General features: G+C 45.0%; 1 protein-coding gene across 1 annotated transcript in view; it reads right to left on the reverse strand.

The window, feature by feature from the left end:
- The window catches only part of IQGAP1 (IQ motif containing GTPase activating protein 1), a 133,751-nt gene extending 108,440 nt beyond the window's left edge, over positions 1–25,311 (reverse strand). The window contains exon 1 of the mRNA XM_083184038.1: positions 25,053–25,311. Coding sequence (XP_083040164.1) covers positions 25,053–25,101 — 49 coding nt within the window. The 5' untranslated portion in view covers positions 25,102–25,311. The remainder of the gene's footprint in view (positions 1–25,052) is intronic.
- Between the last annotated feature and the right edge of the window lie 1,501 nt (positions 25,312–26,812).

The raw sequence follows: 26,812 nt of genomic DNA on the forward strand, positions 1-26,812 counted from the left end.
GTACAGTAACATTTTGGATAACAATCTTTATATGTAGTTTTTGCTTGATTTCGAGCAACGCAGTTGAAGAGTCATCCTTTAATTACTGGAATTCCCAGCCTGTCAGTTGTACTGGGAAACCCGTAACCACAGGTATTTTACATGAAGATGGAAGGTGCATTTTAAAACGTTTCATTACAGTGGGAATGGACCATACCAATGAAAGGATCTCATAGGAATGCACAAGTGTAAATACAGGTTATCTGCCAGAACACTGCATGCTCAGTCCTCCAACAGTTATGAAGCCAAGATATTAGGCCAACACAAAGGAACAGTTATTTGCAATAACAAGGTGACCTATTCATTCTATGTAAACGTTACAGGATTAACTAGTTTATACTTTCCTGTCAGTATCTGAATGAGCATTACATTACTTCCGTAACGAACCATATTAGGAGGAGATTGATATTTTGGGGTACTTTTTTCTATAATATTACTAGGAAATCCAAAGCAACTGATCACAATTAATCCTCTACTATGACAAGTCTTTGCCAGCGGTATACTTAATATCACTGCAGTACCTTTGTTTTGTCACTATTACTTACCTGTCTAGCTACGTCCAGTGGGATCTCCCTATTTGGCGGTGTCCTCTCCTGTATTGCTGCAGCTTAATGTTGTAAGCGTTGGGTTAATGTCAAACGCACAAACAGCGGCTGTCTGCTCATAGCTGCGCAACCCTGGGGAGATTTACCAAAACTGGAAAGGCTTTGCAGGGTCTTCAATGCCAGCAATGGAGACTCCATCGCCTACTACATCTACTGTACTGTTTTATGGTTTAATGTTAAACCGCTATAAGATGAGCTTCTTGGTTTGCTCAAGAGCAAATACAGATGGAGCAGCTCTCATTAGAGGTGATTCTATCGCCAATCGTCACTGCTCGCCACCCATCAGAAGGTGTCACACGTGCGCCGCGTTCTGACGGAGCCCACTGCCGCCCTCCGCTCCCCCCCCCCCTAACCCTGTCCATCTCCCTGAAGCAGAGACAGGCAGGGATTCCGCCACCCACCGTCGCGTGAAGGGGACGCGCGTGCATGTGACACGCTCGCGCATCCCCGTCAGATGCAGCGCCTCTCCGCCAGCATAGGGAATTTGGCAATTCCCTGGGCTAGCTGGGAGGCGCTACATCTGTAGATATTGAGTGTATTTACTAGGATCATATGATAAAAATGAGATTTAGAATCATAGGATATGGATATGATAATGATAATCAGACGATAATAAGATCTAATAATGATAATATATGGATATAAGATCTATAATGAAATTATATGATAATCATTTAATATTGAGAAGATACAATGGATATATTATATGATAATCATAAGATATGGATATATATGATATGATCTAAAATGATATGGATAGGATATATGCTATGGCTAAGATATGATCATATGGTATGGGTGGGTGCGGCTAGAAACCTATGGGCTTCTTACAACATACCCCCCATCTGCATGAACTCCCCTGTGCCTTTAAGTATGTAACTGGCAGCATGGGGGAACTCAAGAACGTTACATGCCCTCCCCCTTCCAAAGGCACTGACAGTATTTCTACGGGGTCCACGTGCTGTGAAAGAGGGGACGCAGATGTTGCTTGTGCGCCCCATTCACTCCATTTGCAAGTAAGATGCTCTTTTAGCAGTCACAAAAATGACACATGGGACTGTTGAGTGACACGGTGCTCACACGCTAAATATAATGCGACTTGTTGTGCATAGAGGATAGATGTATGTGGACACATCTGTAACATAGGGGTTTATTCTAGTTCATTCTTTCTGACAAAATCCTTCTTAGATGGACAAAACCATGTGCACTGCAGGGGGGGCAGATGTAACATGTGCAGAGAGAATTAGATTTGGGTGAGTTATTTTGTTTCTGTGCAGGGAAAATACTGACTGCATGATTTTACACTGCAATATAGATCTCACTTTGAAGAAAAACCCCACCCAAATCTAATTCTCTCTGCACAAGTTACATCTGCCCCACCTGCAGTGCACATGGTTTTGTCCATCTAAGAAGGATTTTGTCAGAAAGAATGAACTAGAATAACCCCCATAGTTACTGGGATCTCTAGGTCATAAATTCATTCAAGTAAGGGTGCCTCGGAGTTTGTTGAAAAAGGATGGCAGGCCTAATTATTCATTTTTGTAGTACAATTGATTTCTCTAGTGATAACCCAAGAATAACTTCTTTGGTCACATCATTTGAATGAGGTACCCCAATGTTTTAAACAAGTGTTCTGGCGAGTCTATGGATACCAGGTTGGGAGAGACAGAGCATGGAAGGGACAAGGTTCAGGTCATCACAGTGACCAAGTCGCGGCCACCAGCAAGTTCCGTCCCATCCTGGGTCCAAAAAACATTAGCTATAGCTATTAGCTATAAAGGAGAGGGGGGCTCAAGTATCACCACGTATATGATACACTGCAGTTCTCGGGAAGAGTTACACTCGTCCTTAGCAGTGAAGGGTGTAAAAGGCAAGAAGGGTGTGTACTATTTAGAATAAATCACAAATCTCTTATTCAAACCACACAAATTTAAAACAAAAAAACCCTGCAGGTGTATAAGAATGCAGTTTTATAAAAAAAAACACAAAAAAAACCTCAGGAGTCTATCACAGTTTACGAAAGTTTAAGGAACGCATACCTGTTAATGTGAAGCCCCTTAACTGTAATAATAAAAAAAAAAAAAAAGTATTAACCCCCTAGTATTAATCTTAGTATTTGCCTCTTGAGCTAATGCATCTCACATAAGTCCTATTTACAGCCCCGCTACGAAGGACTTGTACATGTGTTACAGAGGGGTAAATGCAATAGGCCTACAAGGTTGCAGGAGGCGTTTTTTTAAAATGTAAAAGGATTGTCACTTTAAAAAAAAAGGTACTTGTTTCCTAGCACGGCCATAATCGCGGCCATCGGGGGTAATTTTTAGTGGCCTGCAACGCGACCGACGCGATGCCCCCGATTTTTTCATTGAAATGCATTGAAAACAGTGAAAATCGCGTCGGTCGGGTCGTATGCGGCCAAAAATGCTTAAATGGTCCACCCGTGATGGCCGCGATTTCCCCATAGGGAACAATGTTAAATGCCTCAATTTACCCGCGATGACCGCGATTTCCCATAGGAAACAATGTTAAATGGGTCAATTTACCCATTCATCATAGGGAAGAATGGTAAATGGGCCAGAAACCCAAAAAAGCCCCCCTGAACATTGACATGTCCCCCCAAAAGTAGTTCACGCCACCCCGCGATCAACGTGAACCCGAAGCGTGGCGAGCGCAGCGAGCCCGCGAGGGGCGGCGGTAGCGTCCTCCGACCTTTTCATACCCCCACTATCCACGTCGGCGTGGAGTTGAGAATAGAATAGTGTGGCGAGCGCAGCGAGCCACCGAGCCCCGCGAGGGGACGCGGATACCTTCACAGGTAAACGCGTCCCTTCGCGGGCTTCACAGGTAAACGCGTCGCCATGGACACCTGGGAAGCCCGCGAGGGGACGCGTATAACTGTGAAGGTATCCGCGTTCGCTCGCCACGCTTCGGGCTCGGTGGCTCGCTGGGCTCGCCACACTATTCTATTCTCAACTCCACGCCGACGTGGATAGTGGGGGTATGAAAAGGTCGGAGGACGCGTACCGCCGCCCCTCGCGGGCTCGCTGCGCTCGCCACGCTTCGGGTTCACGTTGATCGCGGGGTGGCGTATAGTACTTTTGGGGGGACATTTTAATGTTCAGGGGTGTTTTTGGGCCATTTACCATTGTTCCCTATGATAATTTGGGTAAATTGATCCATTTCACATTGTTTCCTATGGGAAATCGGGGTAATCGCGGGTAAATTGAGGCATTTAACATTGTTCTCTATGGGGAAATCTGGCCCATCGCACCCGATTTTTTAGTGCATGCGATGCCCGCGATGGCCCTGATTTTACCCCCGATGACCGCGATCATGATCGTTGTGGCCGTGCTAGGAAACAAGTACCAAAAAAAAAATGTCTGATATCATCCAGCATCCCCAGAAAACTCATACCCTGCTAAATTTGCCCCAGAGTATCCACAAGGAGGACATATTATATGGCAATATAACAGTCCTTTCAGAGATCTTGTTATCCAGGCTGAGATAGCAGAAGGACAAATGTGCACACAGTGCTATAATAATCAGCATAATTTTCTATAGGCTAAATCATAATTTTTCAACAAACTATCCTGCAAGCAACTGATCTCCAATCACAATATTTTCAAATTTCCAATAACCTTTCAGGGAGCAACTGTAGAGAAGAGTGTACAATGTTTAAAGAAAGAGGATTTACAGTTACAGACTTTTTACTTATTGGAACTAACACTTTCACCCACAAAACAGATCAGTAAATAGACTACGTACATTTAAAATACATGTGTCCACCTACATCTAGCTTTCTTTTGTGCCATGACATGGCAGTGTAATACAGCAGCAGTATCTGCATGGGTGTGGATCGTATTGTCGAAACCACTTAGGTCGACAGGTGTCAAGGTCCACACAGCGTTAGGTCGACATGGGTTAGGTCAAACAGGTCAGAAGGTCGACATAGTTTTTTTTTACTGTTTTTTTAACCCGAATGTTGACACAGTCGACATGGACACAGTTGGAAGTCAACCGCAGCCCCTCGCATCGCTCGCTACGCACACAATGCTTCGGGCACACTATTTTATTCTCCCACCACGCCATAGTGGATGGAAAGGAACGAAATACCGCCTGTAGGCACATGTCAGCTAAAAAAAAAAAAAAATGCATTAAAAAAAACATGTCGACCTTCCAACCTGTTGACCTTGTCCCATGTCGACCCAACGGTGTTGACAATACAAACATATCCCATCTTCATATGAAATGCTATGCTACACTGTTTTCCAGGAAAACTCTAAATGTGACACGGTGTTTACATGCTAAATATATTGTGACTTCTTGTGCATAAAGCAGTGGTTCCCAACCCTGGTCCTCAAGTACCCCCAACAGTGCACATTTTGCAGGTCTCCACTCAGAATCACAGGTGAGATAATTAGCTCCACCTATGATCTTTTCAAATGTGCCTGATTAATGAGTGCACCTGCCAGGTGACCGTCCCCGAAGCGTGGTGAGCGCTTCGGTCTCATAAGAAAAACGGGAGCCCAGATATTACATAAGTACCAAAAAAAATTAGAAACGCAGCCACTTTAATTGTTACATCAATACTGTACTGGGTAGAGCAGCCTAGAGATTCTGATCCATGCTGAATTGATAGCATCAATTGGTTGCTGCAGATTTGTTGGCTGCATATACAAGCTGCAAATCTCTGGTTCCCCACACCAAAAAGGTTCTCTACTGCAGTACAGTGAACTTATTGTCATGTTGCTGGAACCAGCTTAAAGCACACATGTACTTTATGGCATGAATATGTTAATGCAGCATTACTGATCCAAGCTGCTTCCTGGGGCATAGCATTGGTTCACCTACACCACCATCAGCTGGCTGCATGACAAACCGGCCACAGCAGATACATGGAAGAGAACAGGGTATCTCTAGATACTGGCCTCATTCCTACCCCACAATGGTGGTGACGTGGAGCCATGCTCAGAAACTGAGGTCAACAATCCTTTATGGACTCCAAATGCATCAAAGTGTCAATCAATACTGTCAGCACTTTAATCATGTCCATGTTGCATTACCCTGCAAGCAGCAAGCCACTAGGACAGGGATAGGGAACTTAGGCACTCCAGCTGTTAAACTACACATCCCAGCATGCCCTGCTACAGCTTTGCTATTTGGCCATGCTTAAACTGTTGCAGGGCATGCAAAGATGCGTAGTTCAACAACAACTGTAGGGCCAAAGCTTCCCCATCCCTTTGCTAGAAGATGGACAGACTATTTCCCAACACCAATAAACCACTACCAGCATGATTTAAGGCTGGATGGGTGTATGGATTTATTTTGTTTATACCAAATTCTGACAGGGTGTGGTATAGCAGGTCGGCAAGGTCTAGGTCCTTGATGGCTAACCTTGACACTCCAGCTATTGTTTAACTACACATCCCAGCATGCTCTGCATCAGATTTAGCATGGCCAAATAGCAAAACTGAAGCAGAGCATGTTGGGATGTGTAGTTCAAGAACAGCTGGAGTGTCAATGACCACAAAAAGTCAACATGATGTTTCTTTTCAGTTAATTATGTAATTGTCGACACCTGAGCACTTGAAACCCCCAATTGGTGTGCAGATTCACCTGCTATGCTTTGGCCAGATGCCTTGCTCTACTAAAATGATGCGATTAGCACACTTCACAGTTCCCAATCGGAGACTATGTGGATGGCAAAGTATAAAAAAAAATATTCAAAAAGATTTTAAAAAATCCCCAAAACTCATGTCAACCACAGCCATGTTGATTATGTGTTTATTGACCTAGACATCGTCTGTCGGCCATCTGGATACCATTCTGACCCTACAGTACATGTGCCACGGCCGAAGTTAGGATTCTTCAGCTACAGTAGGTAACACTTTCCTAATCTTCCAGTTTGGGTGAGCCTGGGTTTCCTGTTCTTAGCAAAGAGAAATGAGTACTGGAGCCGCCTTCTGCTGCTGTAGCCCAGTCACATCAAGGTTCAACATGCAGTGCATTAAGAAATGCTCTCCATTATAGCACTGCTGTAATCAGCCTAATCCAGTCTGGCCATTCTTCTCTGACTGCTCATTAACCAGGTATTTCTGCCCACAGAACCGTTGATCAATGGATGTTTTTTTGTCCTTAGCACTAATCTCTGTAAATTTTGTTGATACGTAGATCACCTGACACAAGCATTCCTTCCATGCGATTAGTAGATTAGATATCTGAATCATCAATCACTTGTACCTATGAAAGTGGCCATGGTGTGTTATGACAGTGGTTCCCAAACTCAATCCCTCAAGGCACCCTGCCAGTCCAAATTTTAAGAATATCCATGCTTGAATATAATTGGTTAAACTAAAATGACTCATCCTAATTAAGGCACCTGTTCTCAAACATGGATATCCTTAAAACCTGGATTTTTAGAATGCCTCGAGTTCTGAGTTTGGCTAACACTATGGTACGTTGTGTAACATTACAAGCCATTCTTATACTATAGCCATTATTTGAGTTTAAGTGAACTCAGATTGTATTCTATGCACTTGTACATTTATATGCCAACTCTCCCAACGCCACATTAATTATAAACCACCATGCTGGAACATGCCTGTAATACTTCAGTATGGTATTAACCTGCACACAAAACATTTCGGATTGTGCCAGCCTCTGTGCTGAAATTAAAATACATTCTGGTAACCAGAAGGAAAAATCATGCTCAATAAAGCAACAAAGCGTCATTGGAAGGTGAAATAATTGAAACACCTGTATTTAAAAAACACAGAACAATATAAGACTGAGTGAGATTTAACAACTGATCCCTGCAATCAAGTTTTAATTTCATAAAATTATGTAGAAACAGTAATTTCTCATTTCTGCATAAATATTTGTGTTGCTGCCATGTATTAATAGCCTAATGCAGTGGTTCCCAAACTGTGTGCCGTGGCACCCTGGTGTACCTTGGGTTGGTGGTCCAGGACAAATTCAAGCTATTTATGTCCAATGTACAGATGGGTCTTGTCCCATCCTTGCTGGCGACCAGAACGTCCGCGCTGGCGACCCGCCAGCAGCCACGCCAGCGAATACACTGAGACGCGCGTGTGTCTCACGCGCACGCGCGTCTCCGTCGCCAGCGCGACGGAAACCCTGTCCGTCTCCGCCTCAGGGAGACGGACAGGGTTAGGGGGGGGGGGGTGCGGGCAGGCGGCAGGGACCCCGGGTTACCGCCGGCAAGCCGGCGGGGACCCGGGGGAACGGATGGAAGCGCCGTCGGAAGGGGACGCGCGCGCCTCTCGTGCGCGCGCGTCCCCTTCTCACCATCGCCATGGCGCTGGCGGGGGATGGCGGCTGGCGACGCCAGCGCCATCCCCTGCCAAGATGGGACAAGACCCATCTGTAATAGTCAAATTGGGGACAGACAGTAGTGAAACCTGTCCATTACCACATACAGTAACTGATCCTAAGGATGAGATATAAACACAATGGGGAGAATTTACTAAGATGTGTATTCTACTTCACATATCATGTTGATAATGGCAACCAATCAGATCCTGTCTACTATCTTCTAGAGGGTTCTAAATAAATAAGTAGATTCGGTACTTTCATCTTATGACATTGTACAACCAAAAAATCGCGTTGCATTGCATGCGATGGGACCCGATTTTTAATTGTACAGGCACCCAGATGCCTGATTCCTATGTTAAATGCCCCCCTTGACCCGATTTTTTATTGTATACCCACCATGAGCGTGGCGAGGGGCGGCGGTGCGCGTCCTTCGAACTTTTCATACCCCCGCTATCCACGTCGGTGTGGAGTTGATTTTATATAGTGTGGCGAGTGCAGCGAGGGGACGCGGATTACTTCACATATATTCTGTGTCCGCTCGCCACGCTTTGGGCTCGGTGGCTCGCTGCGCTCGCCACACTATATAAAAAAAACTCCACGCCGACGTGGATAGTGGGGTTATGAAAAAGGTCGGAGGACACGTACCGCAGCAATCGCCAGGCTTCGGGTTGGCGTTGATAGTGGGGTGGCCACGTATGTACGGGGCTTTCAATTCCAACCAAAATCTAAATTTTAGTACAAAAATAAAACTGTCTAACCTTTGTGATTTCATGCAAAACCAGACATTATTTATACATGCACAGAAAAAAATATCAGTGAATTTGCTGCTGCCATTTTATGGCAACATGGTATGTTCCAGACACAAAGTTACTTGTTTTTATGCTTTACTTACACACATGAATCAGGCCCTTTGTGAGCCCTATTAATATAAACCTTTGGAGCTGTAACCACCAGCGGCACAAAACACACATGCAGACTCCAAGCACAGAACTAAAAAGACACCAAAACACCTCACCTGAAAAAGAGGTAAGCGCATTTAATAACAAAAATAAATAAATAAAAAGAATACTGCTTTATCCTTTAGGAAAAACATATCCCGGCATTGGAGGATTACCCTGTTTATTTGCTATTGAAGCTTAACCACAGAAAAGGTATATTAAGTAATCATGTCATATCACTTCAGAAATATCTGAAGGTAAGGCCTAATTACAGACAAGCAATTCTGTGAGAGCTGCCATAAAAATTATTATCCTCATTCATGCTAAGACATTGATTTGAGCCACCCTCCGCCCCCAATACCCGAAATAAATATGGAACAAGGAGCTACAACTAGGTTTTGCTATTCTGCATGGACGGGTGGGTGACTTGGAAAAATGATGTCATTCACAGTTGTTCTGGGAGAGGCCTGGAAATAGTTTCCAAAACCCATGCATTGAACGGTGAACTCCCCAGCCTGGAGCACTTTACTCCAGTCACAGCGCTCCTTAATATAAGTAGTCTGACAAGCTCGGTGGGAGTGTGGAGCTGAAGCAATTTCATTTGTAGATTCATGAGATTCACACCCCTCACCTTCTATACGTGAAATACAGTAAGTACAAAATGGTCTGAGTAGCAATGCGCCCTAAAGGGTGAATTTACTAAAGTGTGAAGTGGGGATTCTGCCCATAACAACCAATACGATTTTGATTATCTTTTCTCTAGTGCAGCCTAGAAAATAAAAGACAGAGGACCAGATTTACTAAGCACGAAAAGTGATTAAAAAAAATCAGCTGGTAACTGCCATGTTTCAAAAAGAACAAGCTGATTGGTTGGTGTTTTATCACTCTCCATTTTATCACTTTCCAAGGCTTAGTACATCTCACCTATGGATAGGTTGCTATGGGCAACACCCCATGTATTACTTCTAGAAGCTTTAGTAAGTGTACCCCTTTAAAGTATCTCAAGCCTCTTTATGAGTAAGTTCAGCCAGGTATAAGCACTGGTACAAGGTCTCAGGGGATGTGGTGGCCCCCGAGAGGAGTTTCTCTTAGTCCACAACGAATGATGTATTGTGGAATCTGTAGCCCATTTTATTATTCTAAACAGGATGTTTAGATGCCCAAGCAGTCAAAATTAACTTGTTTTTGAGCGTTCATGCAGATCACACATGAAGCACCTACAGTATCTAAAGACCTGCTTTAGGTGTCCAAACTCCTGTTTGGACGCCCCAAATTGCCAACTTAGCGCACATTTCTTTTTGCACCTCATGAAGCTGCGAGAAGAAAGGTCACACCACGACGAATGGGTGTATAAACAGAGCATTTGTTTTAAAGTCATTTTTTATGGTGTGCGGCTATTTTACTATGTGTAACTACAGATCCCAGCAGGACCTGGCTGCCACACCATCCTGGCATTTATACTCCTCTTTTCACAAACACGTTCCATTAGCCATAAATAAGCAGGTACTTGCAGTTCTACAATTCCATTACCAAGCAATGAGCAGTTGAAGTGGCTTGCTGTGACTAGTAGTCCAACTCAATCAATGAATGGCGTTTTTTTTTTTTTACTTTTCATTTATTATCCCATTCTCACATACTAGGTGTTGGGAGCACATTTTGTGGTTGGTGGAGATTTGTAAGCCAACACTGTCACCTTGCATTAGCTGTAACCAGTGCAGGTTATAAACCCTGTTGCCAATATCATGGTCTGCTACTTTATCTCCCTCCACTTTATCTAGCCTAATAAAATATTCCCCACTGTCCACAAACTAAAAGGCAACGGATTCAAAAAGCCATTTTTACGCTAAAAGCTTAGAATGATTAAAATAATTCTAAATTTTAAATAAATTGACATAAAGCCAAATCATTGAAAGTGAATACAGTAGCACTAACATGAATAGAGTAATGTATAGTACATGCATGCAATCTGGGGATTTTTGAAGTATGTGAAACTTTTCTTTTTTTAACAAGCTTACGTAAGTAATCATGACCTTACATAGCTGCCCAGTCACCCATGCAACAAGCAGGTTTACAACACAAGTTCTTTTTACCGGTGAAATCATTTTTTGCAGATGTGGTGCTGAAAGTATGACACTGTCCACTGTAAGAAGCTATGTTTATCCACATGTCTGATAGACATAGAAATCATATTACTTATGGCTTTTAATGCATGGAAAAAGTTTACCTCCAATTAACCTGTCTCTGACACCATTAAGCTGGTTGCACACAAGAGAACCCGCCAATAGTTTAGGCTTTACTGTCAATTTCCCTTTTAAGCTTGGAAGTAGCCAAAAGGAGTGTACATACCATACTTGCCTACTTTTGAAAACTAGTTTCAGGGAGATTATAGTTGGTAATAGAATTTACAAAGCTCCTCATCGAGGGGGCGTGTCATGCTCCACCTAAAGGGCGTGGCTAGTTCCATATATGGAGAGATTGGGAATGTGGCACCTAGAAGCGTGGGTGTGTACTGCTACATCTTAAGGCCCCATACATTAGTCCGACTTGTCCTAAGGACAAGTCGGACCTGATTTCACCCTGCAGCTCCCCGGGAGGGGGGCACACGATTAGGCACTTGATGTGCCAAGGTTTGCATATGATAAATCGCATGGATTTATCATATGCGGTCCCCGGGGAGCTGCAGGAGGAGGGAGCCGTGCGGGGGGGGGTCATCAGCGGGCGGGGGATGCCGGCTAATAGAGAGCCGAGCAGGGGGAGGCTGCATAGGGAGCCGGGCAGGAGGAGGGTGACAGCGGGAGCAGTGCGCTGGGCAGGGAGGATGACGCTGGCTGCCGGGCAGTGGCGGGAGCCGGGAGGAACACAGATAACTTGAAAAAAAAAAAAAAAGCCCATACAGAATGACTAGCAAGCCATTGATTGGCTGAGATCTCCCTCAGCCAATCAATGGCTTGCTAGTCATCTGTATGGGCTTTTTTTTTTTTTTTTTTCAAGTTAGTGTGTTCCTCCCGGCTCCCGCCATGCCCGGCGCCCTGCTCCCGCTGTCACCCTCCTCCTGCCCGGCTCCCTATGCAGCCTCCCCCACACGGCTCCGGGGCTGGGCTGCACATAAGATTTAGCAAATCTTATGTGCAGCCCGTCCGACCTCCCGACCCGATGCGCACGGGACCGCGCATCGGATCGGACGGGGTGTCTGCAAGTGCGATTTGGGCCGATTTCACGGCCCGATTCATCCGAATCGGGTGAAATCGTGCCCAAATCGCTTAGTGTATGGGGGCCTTTAGAGGAATCTTTTAAAATGACTTGTATGAAAATCTAGATGAGCCCCAAAGCAGTTAGTAAGAGCTACTATACTTGGTAAAGTGCTGGGAAATGGTGCTGATGATTCAATGTAAATGTATCTGTCGCTCATTCCTTTTTCCCCCTAATGTAACAGTGTAATGTGGGCTAGGAGAAATGAGGGAGATTGCTAGACTAATGAGGGAGAGAGGGAGATTGCTGTTATTTCAGGGAGTCTCCTGCAGAATGCAGGAGGGTAGGCAACTAAGGTACATACGCTGTAATCTTGCTGACGACCGAACGATAATACATTATTTGGTCGCATGAGATTCGGTATGAAATCCCGATGGTCAAAATCCCGACATATAGAATGTGCAGGTACGAGGTCGACATGGGTTTTTTCACTGTTTTTTTACCCGAATGTCGACACAGTTGCAAGTGGACCGCAGCCCCTCGCATCGCTCGCGATGCTTCGGGCACACTATTTTATTCTCCCACCACGCCGTAGTGGATGGTAGGGCATGAAATACCGCCTGTCAGCTCAAAAAACAGTGAAAAAACCCATGTCGACCTCGCACCTGTCGACCGAAAGTCATGTAGACTGTTTCACCTGTACATTCTATATGTCGGGATTTTGACCCAGACGGGATTTTGACTGCATCCCGGTCGCATCCAATACTGTATATAATTGCTTCTGTACACAAGAACTACAGTCATGCCACACCATTCAAAGAAGTGGCATAGAGGCGATATCAAATCTGTCTGACATATCGTTTATTGTTCAGTTTGCCGCACAAAATCGCTAGCGAAATCCCTAGGTTCCATGTGCAGCGCATCAAACCTGAGGATGGCATAAGCGGCCACGGCAGCCTGCATATTAAGGACTTTATTCTGGTCCATCCGCACGGGGGACCAATGTTGTGCGTATGCGCATTTCTGCGCATGTGCATACGCTGGGTGCGTGCGGCCACGGCGAACATGCACCCAAGACTGCGGACAGGGGGTGGCAGCGGATAGTCACACCCATGGGATCGCCCAGCGTTTCATGGCCGTTCCCATGGTAAATCGGCCCGTGACATGGGTGCCGGAGGTGGGCAGCTGACATCACCGGATGTCCACTGCCCGCCCAGTTCCTCTCAAGTGTTCACTTATATCTAAGTGATCCGAGAGTCACTTTAGATATGCGTGCACTTACACATCATTCGATGTTATGTTAAACATCCATTCACAGCCTGTGCGAACACACTCGGTGTGTGAGGGGGCGAGCAGGTCAGCATTCGATGGGCAGCGTCTAGGGGACTCGCAAGGCTGTGATTTTGCACCAGAATAAGGTGTACACACTGAGCAATGTAGGCAATATACCAAAACGAACCGCCTGATCAGATGACACATTGATTAGTGTGCATCCAGCTTCACACATTTCCACTACGTCTAATGCTAACTAACCCTCCACAGACACAGGCCTCCTGCCAACATACCCCATTCCATTAGGCAAAGCTCTCCTACTGCTTATGCTGAATCCACCCAACGCACAGTCTTAGGGCAGTGGTCAGTCCTCAAGGATGCCCAACAGTTCACATTTCCCATTTTATCTGGCGCACTGTGTATTACCAATCATGACATCTGTCCTGGAAAATATGCACGGTGTGTGGGGTCCAGAGGACCAGGTACCAAGCCTTGGATTAAAATAAAGTTCACGGAAAGAGTATCAGAAATCAACCGGACCCCTTATTGCCCCAACAGCAAGTAATGTGGAGTATGAGTAATGTATATAATTGGGTAATTAATAAACCCATGTAGTGAGCCAGCAAAAAGGATTTATCAATAGTGATACTGTATGTATGACACATTTATCAGAGATAAATTTACAAGCAGCATAAATTCAGATTTATTCTAATATACAATAAAAAAAAGCCTGTTTTAGACATTACAAGTAAAATGAAAATAATATTGTAAAAGACACAGAAGTAGATTGTACCAACATATACTGTAGTATATATTCAGGGAAAAACAGGTATTTTTTTTGCCTTGCAAAATGCTTAGGGGGTCATTCTAGTTGATTCGCCCGTTGCGAATTTGCTGCTTTGCTAGTCAACCAGAATGACCGGTACTTGTGTATTATCAAGGCGCCCACGATATTAAGTCGTACGATATATAATCGCATCGCATGCAATACACCCGATGCGATTTTAAATTGTATAAGGCCCCTATACGATTTTTAATTGTATAAGCACCCTAATGGGGGCTTACAATGTTAAATGCACCCCACTATCAACGCCAACCCGAAGCATGGCGAGCGTAGCAAGCCCGCGAGGGGTGGCAGTACACGTCCTCTGACCTTTTCCTACCCCCACTATCCACGTCGGCGTGGAGTTGATTTTATATAGTGTGGCGAGCGCAGCGAGCCACCGAGCCCAAAGAGTGGTGAGCGCAGCGAGCCCCGCGAGGGGACGCGTATTACTTTACATGTATTCCGCGTCCACTCGCCACACTATATAAAATCAACTCCACGCCGACGTGGATAGTGGGGGTATGAAAAGGTCGGAGGACACATACCGCTGCGCTCGCCACGCTTTGGGTTGGCGTTGATAGTGGGGGTGGCGTGGAGGTGCTTTTAACATAATAAGCACCCATCACGTTTAATTATGTTATAGGGGGCACTTTTAACATTGAAAAACCCATTGGGGTGCTTATACAATTTTAAATCGCATACCATTGTATATGCGATACAATGCCACACGATGGTATACAATTTAAAATTGTATAATATCGCCTGCCATCGTGTAACAATGCATCGCATACCATGGCATGCCTTCTAGTCTGCGATGCGATGGGCGCCGTGCTAGTACACAAGTACCGAATGACCTCCTTAGTACATAGACCCTCAAGTTTTGGAACCACTTTCTTAGGGTATCTGATCACACAGCATATATTGGGCCTGATTCAGGTTGGATTGGATATACGATCCTACCTGCAGTTTCAAGATTATCGGGAAACTGTGCAAGCACAGGATCAATTATGCACATGTGCAGAACAGGTCCTGGGATTACTCCTCAGAAAAGCTAACGCCTCTGCCTGATTGACAGGCAGAGGAGTTGACAGGGAAGGCAGAGGTGGCTAGCATGCCATTTGAAGAATCTGACCCGATCTTAAGTTCTAACAGGTGGTGCCTAGCAGTACAACCTGAGCCGAGCAGCTGATATTTCCCAATACAACAAAGCCCCACTGCCCAAAATACATAAAATGTAACCAATTGATGCAATAAGAAAAATAACAATTACAGGTTCATCAATTTTCAGAGCAGAACTTTACTGTTACATTTAAATACTCCCTAAAAACTATTTCTGCTGCCTAGTGTACACTGCCTTAAAACAGAGAGAAATCACATCCTGGGGTTTCTACTTTATAAGCATAGGATTAACTGAGATGTAGTGTGGAGGTTTAGGTACAAGTAATGCTGGCACAGTGCGCTTCGTGTATACCAGGGGTGGCCAACCGGTCCGAGGTAAAGAGCCGAAAAATATCGGCAATCAAGCAAAAGAGCCGACATCATGCGCGCGGCAAAAAAGGGGTATGGACAGGGGAGTAGTCATATGACACAAGGGGGAGTGGCTACATGACAAAACTTTATGCCCCCAGTGCCAGATATGCCCCCCACAGTGCTAGGTATGCCCCCAGTGCTACACATATATGCCCCACGGTGCCAGATATGCCCCCAGTGCCACACATATATGCCCCACGGTGCCAGATATGCCCCCTGTGCCACACATGCCCCCACAGTGCTAGTTATGCGCCCAGTGCCATATATACCCCCACAATGCCAGTTATGTGCCCAGTGCCAGATATGTTACCACAATGCCACATATGCCCCCCGTGATAATTTACCAGCAGCAGCACTCACCGTTGTTGCTGCTGCTGCCGGGCGGGGAGAGGACAGTCTGGCCGCGGCGTCCCCTTGCAGTCCGACTCCTGCATGTCACGGAGGGGAGGAGAGCACAGCACAGCGCACGTCTCCTTCCCCCCCCCTCACTTCCCTGTGACTGGTCCATCCACGAATCAAAGCTCCCGGGCCGGCTCCTGATTGGCTGCCGGCCCGCGAGCTCTGATTGGCGGATGGCCCGCGAGCTCTGATTGGCGGACGGCCCAGTCACAATGATGCACACTAAGGGATAGGAGAGATGCGCAATGCGCGCTCTCCTCCCCTCAAAGAGATGGATTCGGGCTGGGGAACCGGCAGCGGGGGGGGGGATGGGGACCGCAGGAGCCGCACTTAGCAAGGGGGAGAGCCACATGCGGCTCGAGAGCCGCGGGTTGGCCACCCCTGGTGTACATAATTTATTCAATAGTAGAATATCCTGGGTGTAAATGAGTCAACCAACAGCCAGAAGTGTATCAAAATGAGGGTACACCATCAAACCTAAGTAAACCCATTCTATTCAAATGAAGCTAGTGTAATGCACTTTTACACACATATAGATACACACATACACAACCCAAAACCCCAAATTTACTGAGTCATTGCAAACCACAAGCTTTTTGCAATTCGTACAGAGCCCTGTGCAAATGCACAACTTTCACACCCCTAAGTCACCTTCATGGAGAGTCATGAATAATTTCTATATACAGGACACGTCAGTCATTTCCTTATAAAGGCAGCAGGATGTGTGCAACAAGACTGATTAGTATTGTGGCCTCAAAATGGAAAGATTTTAATAACACACAAATAGCCAACTTAAGTTTTAACATTTGCTTAATTTACAATCCACATAAACTATGATTTGGAACAGAAACCTGCCCAAAGTCTGACAAGTGAATAGAGCTCACTAAGGGGAAATGGTACACTTACTGGGGTCATATGATAAAACATACTGTACTGAATGACACCCCAAAAACATAACCCTCCCCCCCCCCCCCAAAAAAAAAAACCTTGTGACAACTTTATCTGTGTAAACCCAGTGGTGTTAATCTCATGGCCCACCAGCTGATGTGGAACTACACATCCCAGCATTCCCTGCCAGTTTTAGCAATCCTTTATAGAAAATCTGTGGCAGGGCATGCTGGGACGTGTTCCCAAACTGCTGAAGGGCCATGAGTTTTGACACCACTGGTGTAAACCATTTGCGTGTTGACCTTTTGGCCAGGTCAACCTATTGAGTACCTATCCAAATCCTTTAGATCTATTATACCACACCTATGCCAGGGCACACAACAGGGCATATAAAACCCCAATGGCAGATAATAAATCAGACCGTGACTCATTTACATTACTTGTGTTTTACTCTAAATTATAGACTACGTTAAATTGTTATTTTCGTTATTCTGCTTGTGAGTACATGATTTACTGTGTTGCCATCTTATATAATTATGTTTTGCTAACATATTGTACAATAATCCTATTAAGTTACTTGTAGCAACAGAGTTTAGCAGTAGGTATTTTATGTTAAAAGGAGAGTTATTACCCAGTAACATTAAAAAACCCTCTTCCACTATTACGAGAGCTTTCTTCAAACCTGGTACAGGAGACTTTTGGTCACATAACTGCAATTAATCGGTGGAAAATAATTGCTCAGCCTGTGATTAATGGATCCCTAGGAACAAACTACACAATCTAAAGCCTTGTACACACGGGGGAGATATATTGCTAGCAATACAGTATATGGCTGAGCAATATATTGCTCAGTTTCTCCTTTTCATCAGCGACCAGAGATGGTCGCTGATGAAAGGGAACCTCTGCCGGCGGTGCCGCAGAGGTAATCAGCTGGTCACAGGAGCAAGCTCCTGCGACCAGCGATTAGAATGGGGCTGAAAACGGGAGCGCGCACCCGGCGATTTATCGCCGAGGCACACTCCCATCACTGGCAATATGGTCGCCAGCGACCATATTCCCAGCGATTTCAGCCCCTATCGCCCCCGTGTGTACACAGCTTAAAAGTTTTATGGGTAGCTGGTCCCACAGTCATCAACTTCTTATAGAGGTTCGAATTGTTTCCCATAAAAACTTAGTCAAATATACAGTACATGGTCCGGCCTGAGCTTTCTTCTTGATTATTTGTTTTTGGAGGAGGGAAGTTTTGTTTTCCTTTCTCTTTAATATTCTCTAAAGTCTTAACAACATCCATATGTTTTTCCCTTGCATTCTTGTAATAGAGGAGTACCCGCCACAACAGCTGGAACACTGTACCATGTATCCAACTCCCTATCTGTATTAAAAAAAAAAAAAAAAAAAAAGTGTTCTTCCTAGTAATTTAACACGTTCCTTAACGTAAAGGTGGTGATCCGGTTTTATAAATATTCTCAAAAAAAAAAAAAGGGAGGTGCAGCCTTCTTGAATGCCTAATAATTCTATGTACTGAATTTGAAACATTACATAGTACTGCTAAATGTCTATTGCACACACAGTGACAGCCAAAATACCCTGCACGTAACTCTCACTAACACCATGGAGAGGTGCTGGGAAAATGACATTCCTAGGGAATCCCACGCACCTCCCCTTACCCACTAATTAAATTGGAACCTGGACAGAGCTACATGGCTTTTTCCACATGGCCACTGGGAAGGTGAATAACTAAAACAACAACAATATACGGCCATACCCAAACAGGCGTGGGGTTTACCATGTAGAAAAAAGCTCTGGGAGCTATCTTACTTATTCTGCATTTTCCACACATTCCATGTACATTCTGGAATCTATGGATTTCACAAAGGTTGTATTTTAATGCTAACTTTTCCTTGCCGTTCTCAAGGCTGTGAGGCCTGGCAGGTAGTTGGTGGGGGATCGCTTGTGGCACCACTGGACTTAAGGCACAGAGTAACAGCAGCTAAGCACTGACAATAATACCCCTGTTTACACCGAAATTCCGGATCTGACCTGGTATTTGGAACACTATTCCAAGACAGGTCGGATCAGGGATTTGCTCCGTTTACACTGCAGTGCCAACCGACAGTGTAAAAGGGAGTGGCGCTTGGAGAGGACATCTCCAAGAGCCGGGGCCACCGATCCCCGCTTTGGGGGTAAGCCCAGCACCAAGGGAAGCTGCTGGGCTGCCCCCAGCCTTCGGCACCCCGTGAAATCTCCGAAAGACCGGGGCCACCGATCGCCGCGTTGGGGGTAAGCCCAGCACCAAGGTAAGCTGCTGGGCTTCCCCCAGCCCCCGTCCTCGAGGTGAATGAATGCCGCGCACAGGCATCCATTCATCTCCTATCTGCCTCCACTGCTGTCTGCAGACAGCAGCGGAGGCTGTGTGTACCCCCAGCCCAACATCCATACTGACCGCAGGACGATGCACTCCGGAGGTTGGGCTTCCCCATTGCTGTAACTGTATGCTGACGGATGACCTGGCATAGCAGTTTACACTGCCCGCTACCCAGGTCCTGCCAGTGTTCCACCCTGGTCAGTACCTGGATAGAATTCCTGCATAAATGGGGTATTAGCCGGAGAGGGGATACACCCCGTAACCTAGCTCTTACTGCTACTAACACTTATTAATACATCACCAATGTTTTTTTTTCACATGGTTTATATCCATATAGGCTGAAACTATGGCCCTTATTCAGATCTGAATGCAGTACATATTTGTTCTCAAAATGGGCAATTGTAACATGTATCGAGAGAGTTAGATTTGTGTGAGTTATTTGGTTTCTGTGCAGGGTAAATACTGGCTGCATTATTTTTACACCGCAATTTAGATTTCTGTTTCAACACACCCAAACCAAATTGAACTCTCTCCGCCCATGTTTCATCTGCCCCACCTGCAGTGCACATGGTTTTGCCTATTTTGAGATCAAATTTGTACTGCGATCAGATTTGAATAAGGGCCTATATCTCTTCAACTGGACGATCAACCGTGTTACACATTTTTGTATTATCAGTAAAAAAGGCATTCCTATAGCTACAGAGCACAACTAATATACACTGCGGGGGATTCAAACAATTTTCCCATACAGTTGTCACTAGATGGCATCCAACGGGGGAATTGAATTGATGCTCCATTCTGGTGCAATTAGCCGCAGACAGGACACATTTCAGTTAATGCAGGGCTGGGCAATTGCAGCCCTCCAGATATTGATGAACTACACATCCCAGGATGTTTTGCATTAGTTTTGCTATGTGGCCATGCTGAAACTGATGCAAGGCATGCTGGTATGTGTAGTTCATCAACATCTGGAGGGCCGCAATTGCCCAGCCCTGAGCTAATGGCATAAATGCCATTCATTACTTTACACAGGTTTACTGTAATCTGTCTCCCGTACTTAAGCCAAACTTTTATTTCCAACTTCAGAATACTCAATTTTAGAAATAATTTATGAGATATACCATATGAAATTTCTTGCGCAAATACAGGGGTCGCGCAATGCACCCCTGGGATTGGAGATGGTGCTGAAGAGGATCCGGAGGCCGCCGTGGATGTCAGGGGGCCATAAGGACACCACCAGGGGACCAGGTAAGTATGTAGGGAAAAAAATGTTTTTCCAAAATCCGAAAAGAATCCCTTATCCAAAATGCTTGTCGTCCCATGCTTGTGATCTGATCGCATCGGGACTTGCATCTCACAGCATATCCTGCCGTGTGTACACACCATAAGAGTTTAAACATACTGTCATGTAATTTATCATGTTACCTAATTTTTACTTAAATAATAACAAATAAATTGATTTACAGTAGATGCATGATGTATATTTACAGTTGTTGCTATGCAAAAATGTTAACGGATCACAAGACAGCATGTGCAATCCCTGTGTGTCTACTCAAAAGCCTGACTTGGCAACCCGAGATGCAAGTTTATATAAAACACTGAATCAATAGATGCCTATGACATGGAATTTCAAAATAAGTCTTTTTTTTTTATAATCATATTTTAGTTCCACTTTGAGGGCGGTTTCCTGTTGCTTCATATAAGTACTGAGCTTCATTTTCAAATTGTTCTGTGTGAGAGAACAGTAACAGCTTAAACATTTCATTGTTTGTAATAAACTTGTATGTTCTATATACAGTATATTCTGAAGGGCTTTTAAAAATAGATATCATCTGAAACGAGGTCGTGCCACAGCGTAAATTGCAGAATCAACATGGCAGGGATGGCAAGTAGCTCAATATATTATATACAGTAGCACCCATTGTTCAGATGGAATCAAACACGTATACAGTATCCTAGAAATCTGTATACATATAGCAGAAAGCATAGCATTACCATTATTTTATAGTGTTCATTCTAGTACCCGCTATCTTTGAAAACCCATGCAGTTCCTCTTCCCTGCCTGGGGTGTCGCTGTCTGCTGTAGTGCTTCTAGCACAGTTTGGTCTGTATATCAGCACTGATATGCAAAAACAGACCTGTGCTAGAGACACCAGAGCAGACAGCGACACCCCAGGCAGGGAACAGGAACTGCATGGGTATTCAAAGATAGCGGGTGCTAGAATGAACACTAATTTTACAGACAAGATGATGCATTATAGTGCAAGATCAAAAACATTGCTACAGTATATAATATCAAATACTTTGTAAATTCAGTACTGAAAGCATAATAAATGAATAGATACTGTATGGTAAATATGTTTCTCTGTATATATAAATATTAAACGGTTGTTGCATAGTTTAATAACTAGATATCCTGAGGGCCAGAACGCATTAAGCACACACAGCATCCTTGAAAGTCATTTGAGAAGCTAGCACAATGGGTCCTAAACTGTGTTGCAGATTTATTAAGCTCGGTGAAGTGATATAAAGTGTCTGGTTTTTATCACTGGACAATCAGCACCCAACTGTGAAGTTACAGGCTTGGCTTAAAAAATGACAGGTAGGAGCTGATTGGCCGGTGATAAAAACCAGACACTATCACTTCACGAGCTTAATAAATCTACCTCTGTGTGCCTAGGCACCCTGGGGTGCCGTGAGGTGCCTCAGGTTGGAGGTCCAGAACCAAATCAAATTATTTATGGCCAAAGCGATAGGCAAAAGTGGTGCTAGAGGATGCCAACACCAGCATATAACTAAACCTAAGTATGACAGGTAGACAGTTACTACTGTCTTTTTTATTTATTTATCAACAGTGTAGGACACTATCACATGAACCGGATGCTGGTGTCACTATTAAGAACAGAGCACAGCATTTAGCATTTCCACTCCCACACCCCCACCCCTCTATTGGTCAACAGGCAGCAGCGGGGAAGCATTTTGCTGTTGCCTAGCAATGGCCCCAAGCTGCATTCTGAGATGCCACAACACCTCCCACCAGGAAGTCTTCTCTCCACTTTCAAGCAACACAGAAGCATGGCGGCTGCCCATGACAGCCTGGTGTTCTCTTGCTCGAAGCAGAGGGCAAGGGTCATCTTCAGGCACCTGTGGCCTGCAATCTCCTCCAGAGAGTGTAAATGCACCCATACACTACTGAGAGGTACCACAAGCGATGCCCCACCAACTACATTGCAGTAGGATCAGATACAATACATTGCATATGATGTATCACATGCGATGACATTGACTGTCACAGGATCTGACAAATAATTGTGGCAGCTATGACCTCTGGATCCAGTCCAATTCGCATGGGACCGTGAATCGGAGGTAAAACGCATTCAATATGGCACTTATCACACAGATTATTAGCCTGATGGTTCAAAATTGTGTGAAAATTGGCCATATCGTGTAAGTGTATAATGAGTGTTTAATGAACCGGTGGCAAACCTCCCTGTTTTTTGGAGACGTTGTCGCATCCTGCCCAGGACTGGCAGTGTCCCAAAGTGGGGGTGGCAGTAGTTAGGTGTCCCCCCTGTAACCCACTGAGCAGCAGTGAATACACAATACGCACCCACAGCCCCTGGTCTTAATGAGGAATGTGTTCGTTACATTGCAGACTGCATATCGGGAAAGGCACTATATTGTAACTTCTGGTGTCTTGGGGCAGTTGGTCTGCTGATTTTGGGGGGTCCCATGCTCTGTACTTGTACCTTAGTATTAGGTTGTGAGGTAGGTTTTGGGACTGGCGCATTTGCTGACCCTCCCCTAAGCACTCTTGATCCAGCCTGCCATTTTAGCAGGGTGCTGCTAAAGGGGCAGGGCGTGACGCCCTGATAAAACAGCCTAGCATAAGCAATACAACCATATGGTGTCAGTCTAGACATTGTTGATATTTTACTTTACACCAAAAAGGAAAAAAGAGGCCTGTACAGTATAATACAAGATGGGTGAACCACAGAATAAACAGAGAATATATATGCTTTACAGCAGGACTGGTGGAACGAGGCCTATTTTGTGCCCAATTTCTTTCCCTTGTATTACAAATGGCTGTGATTTTAGGACTTGGAACCTCACAATCTTGGGTGGAGCTTTGTATTTGGAGAATAGTAGCAGTCAGCGCGATTCCTTTCATTAGTGAGAAAGATGCCTACAAAAGCAGCCCAAGACACACAGTAAACATCTCACTAGTGAGCACTGGAAAAACTACTGTACTGCATTCTCCATCTGTCAGCAGGACTGTACAGACTCGGAGCTGCAGCCACATTCACCAGGTCTATCTGCACAGTCAGGGAGTTGCCCATAATCTTACATTTCATCATCCCACTTGCATTCTTAAATGCTCAGCAGCTCACCATTGCCCAACAAGGTCGAAATTACCAACCACAGGTAAAACAAAACAAGGGCAGTATATGACAGCTCATAGTTTTAGAGGATTGAACAGCCAGTTCCAATTACAACAGCTGGGCCCCAAGGCTGAGTGTACGCCAGCAGAATCCTTAAGGCAGGACTCATTTAAAAAAAAAAAATGTTGTTATTCACATATTAATATCAAACTTCCCCAAAGTCCTATATTATGTGTTTAGTTGCATATAGGTGCTGGCCCCACTAAATGATTAGTATGGCTGTGAACATACAATTCCCTGGATAGCATGTGATACTCCCAAGTAAGTAATATTTTGATGCAAAACTGGATCTAGCAAATGTTGATACTTTCACTGTAACAGAGCGGTAGTATTTGCGTTAAACACATTCTGTCTCTCTATACCAGGGCTGGGCAACACCAGCTCTCCAGATGTTGATGAACTACACATCCCAGCATGGCTTGCATCAGTTTCAGCATGGCCAGATAGCAAAACTAATGCAAAGCATCCTGGGATGTGTAGTTCATTAACATCTGGAGGGCCGGTGTTGCCCAGCCCTGCTTACACACACACACAATTCATAAACTCTGTCCAACATTCCTAAGCTGAGTCCAGAGAAACTTTAATTTGCTGGATTTAATAACAAATGTCAATACTAGGACACAAGCAGGGCCTGCAAGCGCACTGGGAGGGAATCTACTGTGGGCTGCCAAGCACAGCGGACAAGGATGGACTGGAAATACATTACTGTACCAAGGTCACAAGAAGACATCACCTGAGTTGCAAACATTTGTTTCTTCACCTTTTGTGGAACTACAAATCTCAAGATGACCTAGCTGGGAGAGCATGACGAGATCTGTAGTTCCACAAGTGCTAGAAAACCTAAATTTGAATGGAAGCATCCTACAATTACTGATAGCAAAGTTGTACAGCATGATCTGCAGGTGGAGAAGGCTCCCAGGCCCAGAGATACACTGTAATGTGTACAGTTGTGTAAAAGTATGTAGCAGCAGCCAGCAGTTCTACAGCCAGGAGGTGCAACAGGAGAGTATTGCACACACTGCACACAGGCTCCCTCCCAGCACCACGCACACTGACAGTACAGTACAGTACTTCTCCTCCGTGGCAGGAAGCGCATGTAGCACAGCACTGAGCACTCCCCACAGGCAGCCGGGAGCACACCCCGCCGCATACACCTTCCCAATGTCACCTACAGGGAGCATGCAGGCAGCTCCCAGATCTGATCATGTGCAGCCCATAACTTACAGCCATAGTGCGGGCGCAGCAGTCCGTCCACATCATCCGAGGTGGACATGGTGCTTCAGATGTCTTCGGGGATCCGATGTGGAGCGGGTTCGTGGCGCCCCGTGGAAGGGAGGGGAGGGTGAGTGAGAGTGGGGGCAGTGAGGGCGCGGACACGCTGCTGCTGAGACAACTTCGGAAGAGGTGAAGGAGTCTCCTCAATGCCTGGGAGAGAGCACAGGGTGTGTCAGCAGCCCGCCCCTTCCTCACTCACCCTATAAGAGAGAACGAGCAGTCACACACACACACCGTCTCCTTCCAAAATGTCACACGTTGCCGCCTGTGTGCTGCTGCAGACGGTGTTTGGGAGCCGGGACACGTTGCCCATCTCCATCTTACACAGCAGTGGACGGTGTTATCAGACCTCTGTCTATTTGTATCACTGTCATGGAGAGTAGGCTGGCTGTGGCTGGTGATCCATACATAGGTATATTTTGGGATATGACACAGTGGTCTCTGCGGCCGGGGTCGGAACATTAGGCAGCTGCCTAGGGCGCTGAGATTGGCATCCAGGTGATAAGTAAAAAAGTCTAGACATGCACAAGGTTAACAATGCCAAATAGTTTCACATGAAAAAGGTCAACTTGAGTTGTTCACTCTTTTGTTACTTTTTTTTAATTTGTCATACTATACCATACTGTACATGTGGACTACAGTTGGGTGCAGTAAGTGGCCTAAAGTGCAGAAAACTCCATGGAGACCTTTTCATGTGTCAGCCTTTTCCGCATCAACCTTTTGACTGCCATTATGCATGTCCACCTTTGTCAATGGCAACCTTCTCCACGTCGACATTTTGTCATTGGTGTGAACCTATTGACTGTCTATTAGGGATGGCCTTCGACCATCCATGATTCATTGTTAATGGCATTTAGCATACACACTAGAAATATTACACTATATATCGTTAACAATATATCGCCCTGTGTGTACCCAGCATTACACCATCCTTGTCTGCGGCTATATGGAAATAGTTTTTAGGTTTATAGTTCCTGATATTTACTGCAATGTGTTAGGGCAGGGATTCTCAAACTATTTTGCTCTGGGACCCCGTCAGACAATAAAAATTATTACAAGACCCCAGCAATTTACCACAGAATGGCCGCCACATGTGTGGTCAGTGAAGTAAAGTGACTGCTATTGTGACAGGGAGGCAGTGGGTAGTGAGGGGATGGAAAAGGGGGATGAAAAAGGGAAGCAGAGGGTGTTTACTTAATGAGTTATCCCCTGTCCCTTCCTCTACAGACACACTAATCTGATGGTCAGCAACATGGAGTCGTGACCCCATGCTGAGGTGGCCGGGACCCACAGTTTGAGAACTGCTGTTTAGGGAATACCTTATCTTTAATACTTAGACTGTGTGTACAAAGAATACAGTATAGTCTACTTGTATGTGATTAGAGTCCTGGGTGGCTTTTGCAATTAAGGGCAGGGTCAGATTTCATAGTTGGGTGTACAGCTATGTAAGGCCTCATTAAGAACAAGCACTGGAGCATTGGTGTACAGAGGTTAACATTTACACAAGTACTGTATTTAGTGTATATACTGAGTCAGGTCATTACACACAAAACAAACGAGAATCATAAAAACTGTAGTAGGAGACTTACTAGTAATTTAAAAGAAACATAGGTGTAACCACCAGTAGTAATAGCTATGCATTCTAGGTTGCAACCACAGCTCATGTGCAACATATAACAAGGATAGCAGCTGCATTATCTGCTATTATT

Source organism: Crinia signifera, chromosome 4 (genome assembly GCF_055691185.1).
Source record: "Crinia signifera chromosome 4, ASM5569118v1, whole genome shotgun sequence".
In the NCBI taxonomy this organism is placed as follows: Eukaryota; Metazoa; Chordata; class Amphibia; order Anura; family Myobatrachidae; genus Crinia; species Crinia signifera.